At 38.1% G+C, this 20865-nt stretch overlaps 1 protein-coding gene across 1 annotated transcript in view; it reads right to left on the reverse strand.

Moving 5' to 3' along the window:
• The window catches only part of LOC136861524 (collagen alpha chain CG42342), a 381636-nt gene extending 361870 nt beyond the window's left edge, over positions 1-19766 (reverse strand). The window contains exons 1-4 of the mRNA XM_067138827.2: positions 19763-19766; positions 19225-19295; positions 15413-15448; positions 11128-11163 (exon numbers count right to left, since the gene is read on the reverse strand). Coding sequence (XP_066994928.1) covers positions 11128-11163; positions 15413-15448; positions 19225-19295; positions 19763-19766 — 147 coding nt within the window. The remainder of the gene's footprint in view (positions 1-11127; positions 11164-15412; positions 15449-19224; positions 19296-19762) is intronic.
• Positions 19767-20865: the final 1099 nt, after the last annotated feature.

The following is a 20865-nucleotide window of genomic DNA, read 5'->3' on the forward strand; positions in this document are numbered from 1 at the left end:
AAATAAAATTTTGTGGATACATTCATATTAAGATGTAGGTGCTTGCTAAGAGAGGATTTTTGGATATTCCGTTGCTAAGGGGGGTGAAAAGGGGGGTGAAGTTTTAAAATGAGTGCACCTATATCTCAAAACTTTAAAAGTTTACAAATGTAAAAATTGGTATTTAGAATCTTCTTTGAAAATAAGGAAACACGTATTTTTTTGTTTTCAGAAAATCCCAATAGGAGGGGTGAAAAAGGGTGAAAATGGGGGAAAATGTGTTGAATGCCTTTAATCAGGATACCGGTACTTATATCTCAGAAACTGGAGATATTACAGACCTGAAAATTGGTACTTTTGATCTCTTTTAAAAATAAAGAAACACGTATTTTTTGTTTTTGGAAAATCTAATTAATGGGAGGCTGTAAAGGGGGTGAATTTTTAAAATTAGTGAATCTATATCTCCAAACTTTTAAAGTTTGCAGATGTAAAAATTGGTATTTAGAATCTTCATTAAAAATAAAGAAACATGTATTTTTTTGTTTTCGGAAAATCGCAATAGGAGGTGTGAAAAGGGGTGAAAAAGGGGTTGAATGCCTTTAATGAGGCTACTTATATCTCAGAAACTGAAGATATTATAGACCTGAAAATTGGTGTTTGGGATCTCCTTTAAAAATAAAGAAACACGTATTTTTTTGTTTCTGGAAAACCCAATTAAGGGGGGTAAAAAAGGGGTAATATTTTAAAATGAGTGTATCTATATCTCAAAACTTTTAAAGGTTATAGGTGTAAAAATAGGTATTTAGAATCTCCTTTAAAAATAAAGAAACACGTATTCTTTTGTTTTCGGAAAATCCCAATAGGAAGGGTGTAAAAGGGTGAATAATGGGTTGAATGCCTTTCATGAGGATACTTATATTTCAGAACCTGAAGATATTACAGACCTAAAATTGGTATTTTGGATCTACTTTAAAAGTAAAGAAACAGGTATTTTTTCGTTTTTGGAAAATCCAAATATTGGGGGGTGAAAACGGGGGTGAATTTTTTAAAATGAGTGTGTCTACATCTTAAAACTTTAAAATTAACAGATGTAAAAATTGGTGGTTAGAATCTCCTCTAAAAATAAAGGAACACGTATTTTTTTGTTTCCAGTAAGTCCTAATAGGAGGGGTGTAAAAGGGTGAAAAATGGGTTGAATGCCTTTAATGAGGATACACATATCTCAGAAACGAAAGATATTACAGAACTGATAATTCGCATATGGGATCTCCTTTAAAAATAAAGAAACACGTATTTTTTAGTTTTTGGAAAAGTCAATTAATGGCGGTTAAACAGGAGTGACAAATTGGGGTGAATTTGTTGAAAGACTATATCTACAGAATATCTTGGAATCGTAAAATGTTACAGACGTAAACAGTGGGTGTATATCTCCTGTAAATGTAAAGAAATATAGGTTATTTGTTTTTGGAAACTCTACTTAAGGGGAACCCAAAAGGGGTGAAATTTTAAAATGATAATTTTTACGGATATCTAAAAAACTTAACATGTTACAGAAGTGAAAAATGGTATTTTTTTATCTCTATTAAACATAAAGAAAAGTGTATTTTTAGTTTTCGGAAATACCACTTGGGTGGAGGGCGGGGGGGGGGGGGTAAAATTGACTGAAAATGGTGATGAATTCTTTTAATTAGGCTACTGATATCTCAAAAATGAAGATGTTACAGACGTAAAATTTGATATTTGCAATCTGCTTTAAAAGTAAAGAAACACGTATTCTCGGAAAATCCAATGAAGGGGGAGGGGGTGAAAGAATTGAAACATTAGTTGACTTAATTGTATGAGAATACATGCATCTAATACTAAAGTTGTTACAGACGTGAAAATTCGTATTTGGATCTCCTTTAAAAACAAAGAAAAAGGCGTTTTGGTGGGGAAACCATCTTGGAGGGCGGGAGTGTAAAGGAGTTGAATTCCTTTCATGAGGACACATAAATCAAAAACTGAAGAAGTTAGAGTCGTGATAATTGGTATTTAGAAGATCCTTTACTATTAAAGAAACAAGTATTTTTTTGCGGGAAAATTCATTTAGGGGGAGGAGAGATTATTGTGAAATGAAGTGCAAAAAAGTAAATTATTTTATGTGGATACTTATATCTCAAAACTGAAGGTAATAGACGTGAACATTGGTGTTTGGAATCTCCCTTAAACATAAAGAAACAAGCATCCTTTTAATTCTTTTTCGGGGGCGGGGGAGGGGGTGGCTGTAAATAAACTTAACGGCGGTGGGGTGTAGAAGGAGGTGAGACCAATTGATTTTACTGTTATTAATGTACTTATAAGGATCCTTCGTTGCTCAGGCGGCAGCGTGCCGGCCTCTCACAGCTGGGTTCCGTGGTTCAAATCCCGGTCACTCCATGTGTCATTCGTGCTGGACAAAACGGAGGCGGGACAGGTTTTTCTCCGGATACTCCGGTCTTCCCTGTCATCAGCCATTCCAGCAACACATAATAATAATAATAATAATAATAATAATAATCCGGACCGTCGTCAAATTGCGGACCGCGATGGAAACGGCTCCTGGACGGGTAATGACTAAGAATGCAGTCCGGTCGCGGGTTCAGTGCCGCCAAGGCACCCAGTATGACAGCACGCCGGATCTCCTGAAGGATTATATCCGTATTAAAAATATTATAGGAAAAGATGGCAAAGATTTACGGACTCAACTGACCTGGAGGAATACCTGAGCCTAACCCGGGAAGTACGAAATCGATTGCTGGAAAGGAAGATTTAAAAATGGGAGGAAACGTGCCGTAAAGTAATAGATCGGGAATTTTGGTGGATTCTCGCAGAGAACGAGTTAGATCGCGAATTTCGGCGGATTATATATCTAAAACAATAAGCATTCAATTATAAATTTCAGTGTAATACCGTAGCGAAGCACGGGTATCTTGCTAGTATTGTATATATGTATATATTGGTATGTTTATATTGGTAAAAAAGGTCCCAAACCTTGACCTAAAGGTTGTATACAGGCTGAAGATGCCCTAAATAATGGGTGAAACATGTACCTGACCGAAATAAGTCTACATAAAATCATGTAGGTAATAACAACATTAAACGTGGAAAGTATTGAATAGGTGGTTTTTTATTAAATTATCCTTGATATCTATGCCTAAGTTGACTAAATCGAGAAAACCAATAGTAAGAAATTGTTGCAATAATAAAAACCACCTTTTTAATACTTAGTAATCCTTTATATTTAGGATAAAACCATTAACATATATTAAAAATAGGACATGTTTTGCTCATGCTTTGTGAGCATCATCAGCCAAAATAACCTAATTCAAGGTAGGTCAGGGCCCTGATCCCAGTACATATAATGTAAAAACATCTATTAATACAATGAAAAAACTTACAACAATATAAAAAATGATCAATTATTTTATTATGTAACAATTTCATATTCTGAATTCCAATACAGCTTTATAATGAGATTTATAACTTGCAAAACCAATAGTGTTACGTTCACGAAAACATACGATGAGGTGGTGGCGGAAACAGACCCCAACAAGGTAAGATTGCATTTTACTAAGCTAGAATGACTAGAAAATGAACTGAAGGATGCCGATGAGAAAATATTCAAAGTGCTTCCGTACGACAGTGACAAAGAACGATACACAAATGAATAGCCTACGTTAAAGTGAATGAATATTGTGATAAAGTAGATGAAGCTCATCAGAGAATGGAGTGTGTTGTATTAACACAATATACAAATGAAAGAAATCAAATATCGAGTGATGGTTTCGTAGGTTTCTCACAGAAAAAACTCAAATTGCTGAAAATCGAACTTCGAAAATTTTCCGAAGAGGTTAGGGACTGGTTAGGGTTTTGGACCCGGTTCTATCGAATTCATGACGACTCAGATATAGAAAAAGAAGATGAATTTCAATATTTGATCCAAATTTACTGTTGAAAGAAGTAGAGCTAGGGAGGTGGTAACTAGTTTCCCTCCAACAGTTAAAAATTATGATAGTGCAGTTCACTGTCTTAAAAGTAGATTTGGAAAAGAAGAATTACTCGTAGAATTTTATGTTCATGAACTACTTGGACTTGTGATTCAAAATGTTTCTTCAACACAAAGACTGACTCTCCTACAGCTCTACGATCGCTTAGGATCCCACCTTCAATCCCTTGAATCTCTGGACATGACTACTGACAAGTATGCAGCATTCTTGTTTCTGTTAGTTGAGTCATCTCTACTACCTGAAGACTTGCTGAGAATATGGCTTAGAAATTCTGTCTATCACTCTGTTAGTAACTCTACCGAAGATTTATGACAAACTCTCACGACTGACTTTATTCCTCAAGAATGAAGTGGAAGACGAACAGAGGGTAGCACTTCAATCAATCAATTCAATCAGTCACTGCTGATCTGCTTTTAGGGCAGTTGCCCAGGTGGCAGATTCCCTATCTGTTGTCTTCCTAGCCTTTTCTTAAATGATCGCAAAGAAATTGGAAAATTATTGAACGTTTTCCTTGGTAAGTTATTCCAATCCCTAACTCCCCTTCCTATAAATGAATATTTGCCCCAATTTGTCCTCTTGAATTCCAACTTTATCTTCATATTGTGATCTTTCCTACTTTTAAAGACACCACACAAACTTATTTGTCTACTGATGTCCTCCCACGCCATCTCTCCACTGACAGCTCGGAACATACCACTTAATCGAGCAGCTCGTCTCCTTTCTCCCAAGTCTTCCCAGCCCAAACTTTGCAACATTTTTGTAACGCTACTCTCTTGTCGGAAATCACTCAGAACAAATCGAGCTGCTTTTCTTTGGATTTTTTCCAGTTCTTGAATCAAGTAATCCTGGTGAGGGTCCCATACACTGGAACCATACTCTAGTTGGGGGTCTTACCAGAGACTTATATGCCCTCTCCTTTACATCCTTACTACAACCCCTAAATACCCTCATAACCATGTGCAGAGATCTGTACCCGTTATTAACAATCATATTTATGTGATTACCCCAATGAAGGTCTTTACTTATATTAACACCTAAGTACTTACAATGATACCCAAAAGGAACTTTCACCCCATCAAGACAGTAATTAAAACTGAGAAGACTTTTCCTATTTGTGAAACTCACAACCTGACTTTTAACCCCGTTTATCATCATACCATTCCCCACCATCCATCTCACAACACTATCGAGGTCACCCTGCAGCCGCTCACAATCTTGTAACTTATTTATTACTCTGTACAAAATAACATCATCTGCAAACAGCCTTATCTCTGATTCCACCTCTTTACACATATCATTGATATATATCAGAAAACATAAAGGTCCAATAATACTGCCTTGAGGAATTCCCCTCTTAATTATAACAGGATCAGATAAAGCTTTGTCTACTCTAATTCTCTGAGTTATATTTTCTAGAAATATAGCCACCCATTCAGTCACTCTTTTTTTGGTCCAATAGCACTCATTTTTGCCAGTAGTCTTGCCCAAGGAGGATTTAATACAGCTAATCAGAAGCCTAAAAAGTGGAAACCTAGGTTAAACGAAGTGGAAAACATTGCCACTGCTAGTAGTCTGTTCACAGGAGACATTAAAGATCCTGGAAATGTATGTGTATTCTGCAGAAAATCTCATGAGAGCAAAGAGTGCTTCAAGCGCAGAAGATGACTCTAGCGGAAAGAAAGAATATTTTGATGAAAGCAGGGTATTGTTTTCAGTGCTTGAGACCTGGTCATGTTGCCAAGATCTGTACAGGTAATGTACTGTTTCACTTCTGTGGAAAGAAACATGTTATTCTAATGTGCCCAACATTACCTTCAAAGATTTCCAAGGAAAATGTGGAAGAAACACAAGACGAAAAGGAAGGTGCCAGTGCTACATTGGGTAACCAAAACTGTAGCAAGGATGTTCTTCTGCAGACCTTGTTGGTGAAGATCACAGGAAGGACAGGAGATCGGGGTAATAAGAGCACTCATAGATAGTGGATCACAGCGATCATATATACTGTATTAAAGAAACTAGTAGATATCATCGGACTGGAACCGTCAGGATCTGGAAACATGATTCATGCTCTGTTTGGAGGAACTGAATCAAAAGAGCATCTATATTTTAATTATCAAATACAGTTGAGCAGTTTAGATGGCAGGTACTCATGTAAGATCCCTGTACTGGATCAACCGATTATTTGTGGTACTGTCCCTAGAATCCAAAGTGGTCCTTGGATGAAAGAACTCGAAAAAAATAGAATCTTTCTCTCTGATTCTGGAGAAGGGATGCCTGAAACTGAACTTCTTTTAGGAGCGGACACCTACGGAACACTTCTCACTGGAAGAATAAAAAACATGGGATGTGCACCAGTGGCTGTCGAGACTCGACTTGGGTGGGTTGATATGGGGAGGCTATCTCTGAACAGTCTCTCAGACTCCTCCAGCATGGTGGTAACATCAATGTTGACTTTAAACACTGCAATCACTGATTTATGGAAGTTGGACACCCTGAGAATTAGGGATCCTGCTGAAGAGATATCAAAGAAAGAAATGGCTACCTTGGATCATTTAAAGAAGACTGTCCTAATCAATGAGGATGGCCATTATGAAGTTCATCTACCATGGAATGAGGTATCTGAGGAGCTCCACGACAATTTGGAAGTTGCTCAGAAGAGGTGCAGGACGACGACTAACAAGCTGTTGAGTGGCAACAAGTATCAAGTATTGTTGTGTTTCAGGACTGGCTTTAAGAAGGGGTGATTGAAGAGGTACCCTTTCAAGACCTTGAAAATAAATGTCACTATTTACCTCACAGAGGTGTATTCAATGAAAATTCAACCACAGTGTTAAGACCCCTATTTGATGCTTCTTGCCAGGGAAAGGAAATCCATCTCTGAATGAGTGCTTGGAGAAAGGACCAAATCTGCTGGAACAAATTCCACCTATTCTGGTCAGGTTTTGCCGTCATGAAATTGGAGTAATTTCAGACATAAAAAAGGCCTTTCTGCAAATTTCTGTTGCTTCTTCAGACAGAGATTTCTTGAGATTCCTATGGTGGGAAGATTCCTCCATGAAGAAATTCAAGATATTCCAACATCAACAAGTTGTATTTGGGCTCAAGTGTAGTCCATTTAGAAAACAGCCCTCTTGAACTGCAAGAAACAGCACAACTATTAAAGAGCCCATTCTATGTCGACAACTGCGTAAGATCCCTTGATTCAGAGGAGGAAATGACCTAATTTATTGAGAAATCTATGAAATTACTTTCAGGAGCCAGATTTGAACTACGTGGCTGGGAATGCACCTCAACGGGAAAAGAGAAAATATGTTTGAGAAGATTTCTCCTGTTCTTGGATTATTGTGGGACAAGGAAGAAGATGTATTGTACTGTGATGTGAGGCCTCAAAATGAGGCTGGATGTGTTACACAAAGAAAAATCTTGTCATCTACTCAGAGGAATTTTGATCCCATTGGTTTTTATGTCCTCTGACACTATACCCTAAACTTCTCATTCAGGATAGCTGGAATTCGAAGATGGGGTGGGATGATCCATTGCCAGAGGAGTTTAGAAAATGGGAAGCTGAAGTTTGGTGACTTTCTGAAGTGAAAATGCTGAGACATTTCATAGTAAGCAGGTCCGAACAAACCTGGAGTTCATACATTTTGTGATGCCAGCTGGAGTGCTTATGCTGCGGCTGTCTTCATACGATCTGTACTGGTACTGAAGAGATTGTTTTTGTTCAGCTGATCATGGCAAAGACAAGGGTTTCACCACTCAAGGAGATTTCGATGCCGCGATTGGAACTCCTGGCATGTTGTATTGGTTGTCGACTAGCAAGCTTGGTCAGAGAAAGTCTGAACTTGAACATCTTCGAGTTTTATTGGACGACGGAGTCTTCAGCGACATTGTATTGTATCAAGAGAGATGAGTCATAGGGAGTATTTGTGAACAATCGAGTGAAAGAGATTAGATCTCTGACAAGACAAGAAGACTGGAGGCATGTTCCTGGGGAGCAGCATCCAGCTGACCTTCCACCTCGAGGCTGTTCCGTAGAAGTCCTTATAGACTCCAAATGGTGGGAGAGGATTATTCAAATGGTCAAGAAGTTGTTGAAGAGGACATTGGAAAGAGCTCTCTCACCTATGAAGAGGCTTTGACTGTCCTATGCGATGTGGAGTCTGTGGTAATTTCTAGGCCTTTGACGTACCTGTCTGAGGATCCAAGCGACTTAGTGCCATTGACTCCTGCAATGTTCCTGTAGGACAACTGGTCCATTGGAGTCCCTGATATTGATTGCCTTGACAAGACTGACCTCAGAAAACGGGCCAAGAACCTGCAGCGTTTACGGGAGGAATAGAGGAAAAGATTCCGTGATGATTACCTGAGCCTTTTAGTACAGCCGCAAGTTAAAGAAAAGTGTTGAAGGATGCTAAAGAATGGTGACATTGTGTTAGTAAGCTCTGATCAGATGAAAAGACTCAATTGGCCTTTGAGTAAAGTGATTGAGATGTTTCCTGGTAAAGATGGTTACAAAAGAGTAGTTTAAGTGCAGACTGCTGGACGGGACATGACCAGGCCCATTCAACGTTTGTACCCACTGGAGATGACTTCATCGCAGGATACTTTACAAGTGGAAAGTGATGGAGATAACGAGCATGAAAGTGTTGTTTGTGCTGCAAGAAACAAAGTGAAATGTGGACATTTGGTGAAACTCCCTGCACGATATAGGACTTAGGTTTTGTGATAAGTTCTTGTCTTGTTAAAGTGTGTAGGCAAAATGATTGTCATTTTTTTAATTGGTTCATTTTGGTTTTCTGTTAACAGGGGAATAAAGAAAACCAAAAGGTGGGAGATATGTTACATCCAGAGACACCCACCAGATTTTGTACTCTTTGGTCTGAGAACAAATTGTTTTGGAAAAAAAATAGAATGATGTAAATCAAGTGTTTTAAGTTTGTGGAAAATAATAAAAGCCAACACCTGTGTAACTATCAGATGAATTGCGTTTTATCAGGTAGATTTTTGAGTTCGACATAACAGATGCTTTTTTGACTCCACTACCTCCCCTATAGTAACTTGCAGGCTGGAGCTGATTTGGGAAAAGCTAAAACTCAGAGATTTTGAGAAAATTGAAAGTGTCAAAGCTCGTTCTGAAATATGCTCTGAGAGTTGGTAAAACAGTGCTGTTAAGGATGATTTATGAACTCGTTAAGGAGTCCTTCTATACTGAACATTTCAGAATACAATTGTTCTTGCCATTTACACAGCAGTACACTGAGCACCTGCAGGGAAGAGAGGTTAAGAGGAGAGAGATAGAACTAGACTTCTACGCTATGAGTGTCATGACTGAAAGAAACTAGATGAAAAAAAATAAAGAACTAAGACACGTAGTGACACAGCTTGCCATTCACGGTTTCCACCACAAGATATGTATAGACACAGACAAATCATACCACAGTCCCAGTGATAGTTGTGTTTGTGAGTTGTACAGTCAAAGATGTGATCGATAGTACCACTTAGCACTGTGCCACAAACAAAGTAATGATATTAACTAAATTATACCAGTACCCATTTGGGCAATAATTTCTTCTTTAACCCGCGAGTGGTCGCTCGTGAGACTTTCTCTCACATTAAAATAAATGTGACATTTTTCACAGTTTTGTAAGGCTGAAATTTACCACTGAAATCAAACGCAAGTTCTGCCTTATACATTTTTGATAAAAATGAAATAAAGAAAATGAAATGGCGTATGGCTTTTAGTGCCAGGAGTGTTTGAGGACAAGTTCGGCTTGCCAGATGCAGGTTTATTGATTTGACTCTCGTAGGCGACCTGCGCATTGTGATGAGGATGAAATTATGTTGAAGACGACACATACACTCAGCCCCCGTGCTAGTGAAATTAAGCATTTATGGTTAAAATTCCCGACCCTGCCGGGAATCGAACCCAGGACCCCTGTGACCAAAGGCCAGCATGCTAAGCATTTAGCCATGGAGCCGGACATACATATGAAATGATTAGCTGTTTATTAAAGACACAAATTGCTACTTAAAATAACATATGCAATGTACATAAAAATAACTTCCGTCCTGGAGTTGTAAAAAAAAAAAAATCTCACACATGCATTATATCTAGTAACATTTACGTAAAAACAAGGTTTCTGAACACAATAACATTTTCAAAAACAAGAAGTGCTCATAATACAAATACTAACACGTACAACAGGAGTAAGTTTTCCGCTCCACTTCAACATAACACCAACACCATTGGTCGCGCGATGAGAGAAACTCACACAGCACTCACGGATATATAAGAACCTTTGTTCTGACTAGGGGAGGGGATGCTTACCCTTGAAATGTGAATCGCTCTACTCACGACAGTTATAAACTCAGCTAGAAGAGGGAACAGTCACCTCTCTTTCATCACTGTGAAGTAATATCACAATAAAAAATAATGTGAGAGAAAATCTCATCTAGCGACCACTCGCGGGTTAATAATGTATCAGTATGGTACATAATTTTACAATGATACCGATATCTACCTACTTCTGGATAATACTGTTTAGGGTTTTCTGTAAGGTGAAGAAGAAAAAAAGAAAGAAAGAAAGAAAGAAAGAAAGAAAGAAAGAAAGAAAGAAAGAAAGAAAGGGGCTTTCAAGCAACTGATTGAAGGTTTGGTGAAACACCATCTCTTAGAGGTTATGCATGAAATCTAGCATGGAAATAAATACATATTATGAGAACTGACTGAGATAAAACAAACTCTTCAAGCAAAACCTTGCAATTTTATGTGACTGTTGATATCATGGCCATAGCTATGGGACCTCCAGTTTTATGTGGAATCTGAACCGCAGCAATACAATTTTTCATTTCAAAAATCCCACATGCATTAGCTGGGATTCAAACCATGGATGCCTTGGTAAGATGCCAGTGACTACATCACTCAGTTATCACTCTCCTCCCAAACTCTTCAAGAGGTATGATATAAACGACAAGTTATTATGTTGATCATTGTGTGTTCAAAGTCTACCAACCTCAGCCAAGTATATTATATATCTGAAGCCTGTAAGTATTAAAGCTAGTTTATTGAAGCTTAAAAAAAATTTAAAAGAATTCTACTGGAGTACTCTTGACTTCTTACCATCAATCCTCGCATGCCTTTCTCTCCTTTAATTCCCTGGAAAATAAAATAAAAGTGATATATTCTCAGAATATTAGCACTTAAGACAAGAGAGAGATTGCATATTTAAACTTACAATGAAGGCTGAATTTTAAGCAAAACATTTTACAGGATATCTTACCTTTAAAAAAGTTCTTCAATTCAATATTCAGATGAAGAAATGATGTTTAAAAGACAATTAAAATAGGGCTGTAATAGGCCTGTTCAACTACTTGAGAAACTTACATCCAACATTTTTTAAATTGAATTTCTAGAAATCTTTATATTATATTGAATTGTGAATGTTCAAAGGGTGGAATTTTGTAAGTACTGTTAATAAGTACTATTTTCAGTTATTATTTGAATGATTTCAGTCTTCTTGCACTACCAAAGTGAAGTGTGGCCTGAATTATCATATTTTCCCAAAGAAACCGCAGTTACTCAAATGGAAATGATATAAATACTGTCTGTTGAAACACAGTACGTGTATTGGATACCGGTATGTCTGAAAGCAAATACATATGTTACACCTCATTTAAGGATTAGACCATGAATTTACCTATTCCAAGAACAAGCTTCTAAGATTACCTACTCTTTTCTGAACTGGACAGAAATTATAATGAAATTACAGAGGTTAGTAATGACCCCTATAGTATGGTGCAGGATTTATCATTGTTCTTCACATTTTTAGGTTGGGTTGTTAAAGGTTATCAAGATAATTATCATCATCATCCTCCTCCTTTCCCCTTTTTCACCTTCTGCTGGAGCGGGGCATTTATGGCACTTCTCCACCTTCTTCTCTCTTTCCACCATTCCTCTTCCATCATTTTGTCCCAGTCCAGGTTTCTTCTTCTTGCACTCCTTCCTAATGAATAGTTCCATCTTACAAGATCTCCCTCTCACTCTCTTTCCCTTGAACTTCATCTCCCTCATCTGTTTTGGTATTCTTTTCTCCTCCATCCTCTTTACATATCCAAACCATCTTAGTTTACTTGTATCAGTTCTTGCATTTAGGTTTTCCATTCCAACCTCCTTTCTCAAATCTTTGTTTCTCAATATGTCTTTCTTTGTCTTTTCTATTATACTTCTTAGAGGTATTTCATTTCATTGGCCTGAATTCTAATCTCTTCCCTACCTGTCACTGTCCAGGTCTCAGCCATGTAAGTACATAATACATTTTGTACATTATCTCTTTACACTTCCTTGGTACTTCCTTATTACAGACAAGGTTTTTAACACCGTGATGGAATGCACTGCCTTGTTGCACCCTCTTGCTAATCTCCATGCCCAGCCTTGTATACTGCATTAATTCACTCCCGAACTATTTGAAACCATTAACAATTTCAAGGATTTGACCACCAATTTTCACACTACTTTTCCCTTGTCTTTCTCCTCTTGATACCACCATGGTCTTGCTTTTCTCTCCGCTAATTTTATACCATACTTTTCAATTTTCTCGTTCAGTACATGAAGTTGTTCTTGTACTTCTTTGCTGTTCATTCCCCAAATCACAATATCATCTGCAAATAGTAATAAATTCTACTCCCTATTCCCATATGCTTCTTTTGTCTCCTTTACAATTTCATCCATAACCATTAGAAACAAAAGAGGTGACAGCACACTCCCCTGTCTTAGTCCAGTTTCATTTCTAAACCATTCTATCTTTCCAACCAGAGTCTGTATACTGCTGAGATGGTTGTTTTACATTGCTTGCACCATTTCTACAGTTTGTGTACCCAGTCTCTTTATGACCATGGTTTCCCAAACCTTCTTCCTGCCTTTGTTAGATCTATCAATGTCAAGACCAGATCCTTTCCATATTCCAATTCTTTACCATTAATTGTCTCATGCCGAAGATTGGGTCCACTGTAGATCTTCCACTTCTAAAGCCACACTGTTCCTCTTGAAACTCACGTTCTACCTTTATTCTCATTCTCCTCCCTAACATCCTTTCCAGAATTTTTGACACTTGTGATTCCTCTATAGTTATCACACACTTTTTTATCCCCTTCTTAATGACTCATATTATTATTCCCTTTCCCTAGTCTCCTGGCACATGTTTCTTCTTCCATATGCACTTTTAACAATCTGTACACCCATTGTATTCCAACAGGTCCAGCAGCCTTTATCATTTCCATACTAATTTCCTCCATCCCTGATGCCATCCTCATTTTCATTTTATAGACTTCTAATTCCACCTCTAAAGTTGTTATATCATCTACTGTTGAGTTAACACACCATCTTAGTACCATCTCCTCTGCAAAATTTCTCACATTCAGCAGTTTATCAAAATACTCCTTCCATCTTCTCTTTATTTCTTCTGAATGTGTTATTAACTCTCTACCTTCCTCTTTCATCAGCTTTGTATAAACTTTCTTTCCTATTGCTTTGTGTAATTTCGTACAGTATTCTTTTACTGCCAGCTCCATCTGTTTCCATTTTTTGTGTAAATTCTTCCCAACTTTTCTTCTTTTCTTTCCTTACCAATTTCTTACATTTCCTTTTATTATCAAGATACCTCCTTTTGCTATCTTCTTTTCATCTGTATTCCATTCTTGCCATGCTTTCTTCTTTTCTTTCACTGCTTCTCTCACCTTCTCATACTCCCATGGTGTCTCTGTTTCTTTCACACTCATCAATGTTCTACCAAAGGCACTCTCCTCCCCACTTACAAATGCCTTTTTGAAGTTGGACCATTCATCTTCCACATTTCCTGCTTCAGTAACTGGAATTTGTTGTCAGTGTCTCCAGAAGTTCTTCCTGTACATTCTTATATTTTAATTTCTACACTTTTATTTCACTACCTTTTATCTCCTTTAATTTTTCCATTCTCCCCATTCTAATATTTTGCTATCACAGTTCTATGGTCTCCATCGAATGCTTCTCCTGGTAAAGCTATTACATCCATCAACTGTTTGTGATTTGTCCTTTCCACTAGAAAGTAATCAATTACTGGTCTCTCCCCCAACTCTGGGTGTCAAGTTTGGTAATGGCTGCTTGACCTTCAGCCAGACAGTTGCAGGTAGTACCATCTACTGTCATGTATGGTAGCAGGAGATGATCCTGACCTGACCATATCTTGAGATAATTATTAATACCTTATAAATCAACAGTGAAAAAAAAAAACAACAGCAAGTATCTCAGTATGTAAGAGTATCTCTGTTCACGCCACTCTTTGTTGCAGTAACTTGCAGAATTCTTTTTTTTTTGCCGAATGAGTGACTACACGGTTTGTGTACATAGCTATCAGCTTGTATTCGGGAGATGGTGGATTAAAATTCCCAGCCTTGGTAGTTTTGAAGATGGTTTTCTTTTGTTTCCCATTTTCACACCAGGTAAATGCTGGGCTGTACCTTTATTAAGGGTATGGTTGCTTCCCTTCTACTCCTTGCCCTTTCCATTCCCATTATCAGCATAAGACTCATCAGTGTCAGTGAGACATTAAAAAAAAAAGTGGTTTAACAAATGTTGAACTGACAACTCAATTATTATAAACCAAATGACAAGAATTAGATCAAAAAATAATGTAAAGATTTCAATATTTCTTACATCAACTTGGAAATTTTGTGAACATAACTCCGGCCAGGTTTACCTACTATGGGATGGAGTAAACCATACAGCCAGCGACTCAACGCCGAGTGTTGGGCAGCAGTAAATAACCAGACTCTCTACAGGGGTCAACGGCTTTGGGTGGAGAAGCTCCTTTAGATGGATGCTGGTCCCCCAGCCACTGAAACTCAGTAGGCAGTATCTGTCCTCCAGCGTAAGGGCAGCTCCAACAGAAGTCTGTTCTCCAGGTTAGAGGCGGCTTCATTGAAACCTGGCAGTTATATATAAAATGCTTTCTTTCCACCAAATGGACAGTTTTCAATCTGTTCATGTGAAGAATGTAAAAAATTACAATTTGCAGACTAATTAAGATTCTGAATCCATAAAATCCAAAATTTCCTAAACAAGGTATAACATATGTATGTATATACTGTAGTCTGCTGTTAAAAGTAAAATAAAAATCAAATTAATAAAACATATAATATTATTTGATAAGAAATAAAGAAACACTGTTGATGTGTTCTTGTTCTTGCCAAGATATGTCATGAAAAATGTTATTGACACTGAATATTTTGTTTGGTTTATTGAAAGAAACACATAATATTTGGAAGCAAATCCAGCATAAAACCAGAAATGCTAAATTAAAGGAAAATTTTGAAGTACCTACTGTATAATGTTATACTTTAAAAATAGAGACTGGGATAGTAAAATAAAATACCGGAAAACCATTCTTCCCTGGTGGGCCGATGGGACCCTGAAAGAAAAGGAAAAAGCAAACTCAGTATATGCAGGAGGGGTATTCAACTTAAAAATAACAAAAAAAGTCAAAAAAAGCAAACTTCAATTCAGATGTGTTTACAACTCTGGAAAAAAAGGATGTACATGTATTTTGTTTTGTGTTGTAGCTGTTAAAAAATTCTGAACTATTAGGTTAACAGAACTGTAACATTCCTATATTACTGTTTTCAGATGAACAGCATATATTTTAATACAAGTGTAAGTTGAATATTAAACAATTAATCATGTTGTAAACTGGTGCAAGGAAGAATTTTTTCTTGAAAAGAGGTTTCATTTCTAAATTATACATTCAGCACCAGTCCAATCAAAATTATTGTAGTCGGAAGATACACTACATTGCTATTAATGACCATACACTTGTAGGTACTGGCTTAAGTGGAGCTGCTATGGTGTAAGTATAATGTACAGTAGGTCCACCCTTCACTACTATCACAACCTCGACCCTTCTAGGAAGACTTTTCAGTAGATGTGTGCAGGTATTTTCTTCCATTCCTCCTGCAACAAAGCAAAAGTTGTGTAGCTGTTCTGGGGCAATCCGCTTTGGCTGTCAGTTGGTGGTGTAACTCATTCCAGAGATGATCAGTTGGTTTTACATTAGAGCTGTACGTCAGCCATTCTATTTCATTCACTTCCATTTCGATGAATCACACGGTTAGAGCTTTTGCATTATGAACAGATGCATTGTCATGCTGAGATTGATGGTGCTCTGTCTTTTTGTAGTGAAAAATCATTAATTTTGTGTGTGCGTTATCCAGTTAATATAATAAATATTGTGTGTTTGGTGAAATTAGGAAATAATATTGCCTTTTTTTTAAAATATCGCTAGTTTTGTTGGTAGAATAAAGATATGTTGTTATACAGAGTTGTACCTTAAGCAGTTTTTACATTTGTATAGGAAGGCCTACTAGACACAGTATTTCTATGTTAAGTTCCATTGCATCTATTGTTAAGGTGATCATTTCTTTAAACAAATAATACAATAGCCTTGTAAATTTTGTTAGGAAAAAGGAGTTCAAGAGAATATACTGGTATGGTATTTCATTGGCAAGACAGTTAAAGGTATTTGCATTGTTGGTGATTATTTCTGTTCTTCATATTCAAATTTGTACCACTGTTGGCATATCGTCGAGTAAAAAGTAAGTCTCTGGTGCAATTTCAAGGGAAGTTATTGAATAATTTAATTATTTAAGACACCTCTCTTTGTAGTTACTTCCACTCTTTCAGCTTTTAAGAGCAGTTTTAATTTCTGTCATACACAGTAGGAAAACTAATAAATAATCTGTCAGAGTATTTAAATATTTAGTTTTAAATACATTTCTATTGTTTCAGTTAACCTTTTGTAATTAGGATAGTCCAAAGCTTAAATGCAGTGTATTTCATTAGATAATATTTTGCTTTCTTTATTTATAATTCTTGTGAAATCCTTTTGATATTACAGTATTTAACCTTCCATCGGTCGCATGTGTATCAGAATGATACAAGCGTGCTTTTTTCTCATGCCATTGTTGTGCTAGGCAACAGAGGCAGTCCACCGTATCAGTACCTTCTTGTTTCCCCCTCCATTTGCAGCCAGTCACTTCACAGCCTTCGTGCAATCACTTCGTACAGTCACACTGCCCGTTGCTCAGAGCCTAGTATGTATCAGATTGATATGTTGCGACATACGCCGCAGTACGTATTCATACATCTCTTTCTGTTTTCGTGAATTTTACATCTGATTATTATATGATGGCACAGAAGCAAACATATAATCTGGAAGATCGTAGGGATATAGAAGCTGTTCACAAACTAATTTTAGATGAAGATGGGGGATGTTCTGTGCTGGAAGATTTTGAAGACCAGGCAGATACAGAAGATGGGCCGGAAGAACCGAGAATAAGCGATTCTGGGTTTGAAGAAAGTGGCAGCGATGAAGAAAGTGATCTGAACCATAAAGCGTTTTTGTCTCGCAGCAAGGTGCTGATAATTTTACGTTCTTTCCATTCTCTCTTAATTTCGCAATAGTTCGTTTAAAGGTATGACGAGACATTCTCAGCGTATTCTTTATAGACCTACATGCCTTCAGGAATGTCTTCTGTATCACTTGCACCAACTGGTATATCAAGGTTTAGTCCCTGCTTTTCACTATAACAGTAATTGAATCAGACATAATATAGTAAGACATCTTCTGACGAACACCTGACTTACTGTACATTAAATTCATGACGCTATAGCCTCTGTCATTTGAGGTAGCCATGCCTTCTAGAGCCTCAATTTCGTGATCAAGCAATGCAGTTGTGAATGCGACAGGATTATATCTCTCCACCCTACGTGCTGAACGTAGTTCCCGACATAGTCTCGACTGAGACCTTTACAATTTATTTATCGTGTAGCTTTTAGTGCCGGGGGTATCCGAAGACATGTTCGGCTCGCCTGGTGCAGCTCTTTCTATCTGACGTCCCTGGGCGACCTGCGAGTGCGGCGATGATGATGATGATGATGATGATGATGATGATGATGATTATTATTATTATTATTATTATTATTATTATTATTATTATTATTTAGGGAGAGGGTGAAACCGGGTGTCTTCAAATAGCCTATTCCTGTCGAATAACACCAAGGGGTCTACACAAAGCTTAACGTCCGCATCCGACGGACGAACCACCAACAGTAGCGTCATATACCTTCATTCCATATGAACTCTACGGAGGGGTGTGGAATTGAATCCAGGCTTTTGGCGCATAATCTAACGATTATAAATTGTACACAACGACTTATCCTACCCTGCCGGCCAACATTCTGATGGTGATTATTTTTCAACAACGGGACTCGAACCGGCTAAACCATGGTGTCAGACCATTCAGACTTGACGCCTTAACAATCCTGGCCACCAGGCGGTATAACTTTACAATACGAAACGACACCTGCGATGGGTTTTATGAGATGTCAGTGTGTTGGAATTTTGCTCTAAAGATACATTCTTAACATGCGTGTACACCTAAAGTAAACCGTGATTCAATGCTTGTACTACGTACGATAGGAAAGTTATCCACATTTCTTTATGCTGCTGAAAATAGTTAAAACCAATCTTGTCGTTAATCAGTTGATACGGAGTGCTCTTAAATGCCAACCGAGTGTACTGGAAAATATCCCCTTACTTTGTCGTTAGAGGTGCTCAGCTTATAAAATAAGCTACGCTGTCAGACATGACTGAATTCTGATAGCCTTTGTCGTATTCAAATCCATGCAATGTTTGAAGTCCATAGATTGAACGGTTAAAGCACAGAAGAAAGACAGACAGACAAGTGAGTGAAATTATTAAGATCCTTCGATGGAGCCTACGAATCCCAATACATTGGTTCATTCTCTAAAACTGATACGAACACACTCCGATTATTGTTGCTACCAGTTCTGAGTGTTTTCTAATTACCCTTGTTTTTGGTCAAGATGACGCTTTATGACGGCGGAACTGAATTATGCTATGAAGAAGTTCCTCGGCAAATATAAATTACCATATCAGAGACAATAAAAACGAATCATTCTCTTACTATGGCTGACGCGAGAAATACCTCGTGTGGCTTGGAGGAAACACTTGGTTTTTATAACACAAAATATAGGCTATTCCTCACAGTGAATTACTTACTGATGAGATGACGACTCACACGTATTAATAACTACATTAGAATACCATCATTTTAAAATAAAAATATGTTATAGACTTTTCAACACATGTTGTGGACTGATACATACCATAGCCCCTGGATCGCCTGAGTCTCCTTTCTTTCCACGCTTTCCTCTTTTCCCTGGAGGACCGGGAGGACCTAGAAAAGAAAACAATGTCTATTGTCAGCATACGTATTCTATATAGTACTTTATTGCAGGAAATTCAATATCAGTCGAGGAGGCGATGCTTATGTAGGGACTGGGGAAATCTTAACCACCAGCCCCCCAGTCCAGGTGTGTCAGATATCATTTCATATTGAGGTATCTGCAGAAGTGTGTGTGACAATGATCATTTAAGTTTGCAATGAAGCTAAGGGGTCCTGCAAACTTGAAAGCAGCTATTATTCCACATTAAACGATAATAATAATAATAATAATAATAATAATAATAATAATAATAATAATAATAATAATAATAATAATAATAATAATAATACCTGCAACGTGTAGAAGAGGGTTTCCCTATATTTAGGCAACTTCTCCTTTTGTGGCTAATGCCATCTGTTGTGGCAAGCGTGAACTCTGTCCAGATATCATTGCCTGTGCTTCAATTTATTTTACTTGCCCATAGGCACTGCTTCATTGACTGTTTTGACCACCTAAAAATTAATGTTTACATTCTTAACGAGAATTGTAACTTTTAGGGTTTGGTACACCTGCTTTTTCCTCTTCAGTTGTCCCTATCTTCACTCAATCGGCGGTCAGTTCGCTGTCAATTCAATAATCTGGAAAGTCGTCAAACTAGGCGGACTCGGCAGGAAACGTGTGCCAGCCGATGCGTAAATACGAACGCTGCTTGGTCAACTCCTCAACCATCCAAATCTCCTAGCCAGAGAGAGGGCACTACTCTCTATGTGGCCCGCCCCTTCCCTTCAGGGAGGGCAATGAAAACTTCTTGTCGTCACCGTCGGGATCGTCCGACAGTTCTGCAGTCTGACCGTCCAACCGAGCAGAGGACGGGTGGCCGCGGCTGTGCCGTGGCTCTACGTCTCTGTATTCGGGAGACGGAGAGGGACTGGTCCCCAACGTCGGCTGTCTTGAGAATGTTTTGCGTGATTTTCCATTCTCCTGCACTAAGGCGAACGACGTGACAGTTCCTAGTATAGGCCACGGCTGCCAATTCCCTCACATTCTCCGAACATCCCCTTCAGCATATCACATCTCCTTGGCCTGAGAGACAGCGTTACCGTTTAGAAGGCCCGCCGTCTCATTCAGGGACGAAATGAGAACGTTTTAGTAGTAGTAGTAGTCGTCGGCCGAGGTTTCAGCCTAACCAGGTCACTTGAGACGACACCACGCCGGATCTCCTCAAAGATTTGATCCATATCAAACATAGATATCGGAAAAAATGACACAAATACCGCGAGCCAGCCGACTGGGCGGAATGTCAAGAATTAGTCCGTGCAGTCCGCAACCTATCGCTGGAACGTAATATTGAAAAATGGAAGGAATTCTGCCGTAATCTCTCTGAATGTGAGTCAGACCGCAAATTTTGGTGGGATAGGCCTACTCGTAGCCTGACCAGACGAAATCTTCCCGGCGAGCAATTCGCGGCCGTAGTGGATTAGTATTCTCCCCTAAAGCTGTGGTTTTCGCGGACTCAATTGAAAGTCAATATGTAACTCACGATATTTCTGACGACGACGAAAACGAACGACGGACCCATGA

This window comes from Anabrus simplex, chromosome 1 (genome assembly GCF_040414725.1).
Source record: "Anabrus simplex isolate iqAnaSimp1 chromosome 1, ASM4041472v1, whole genome shotgun sequence".
Taxonomy (NCBI): Eukaryota; Metazoa; Arthropoda; class Insecta; order Orthoptera; family Tettigoniidae; genus Anabrus; species Anabrus simplex.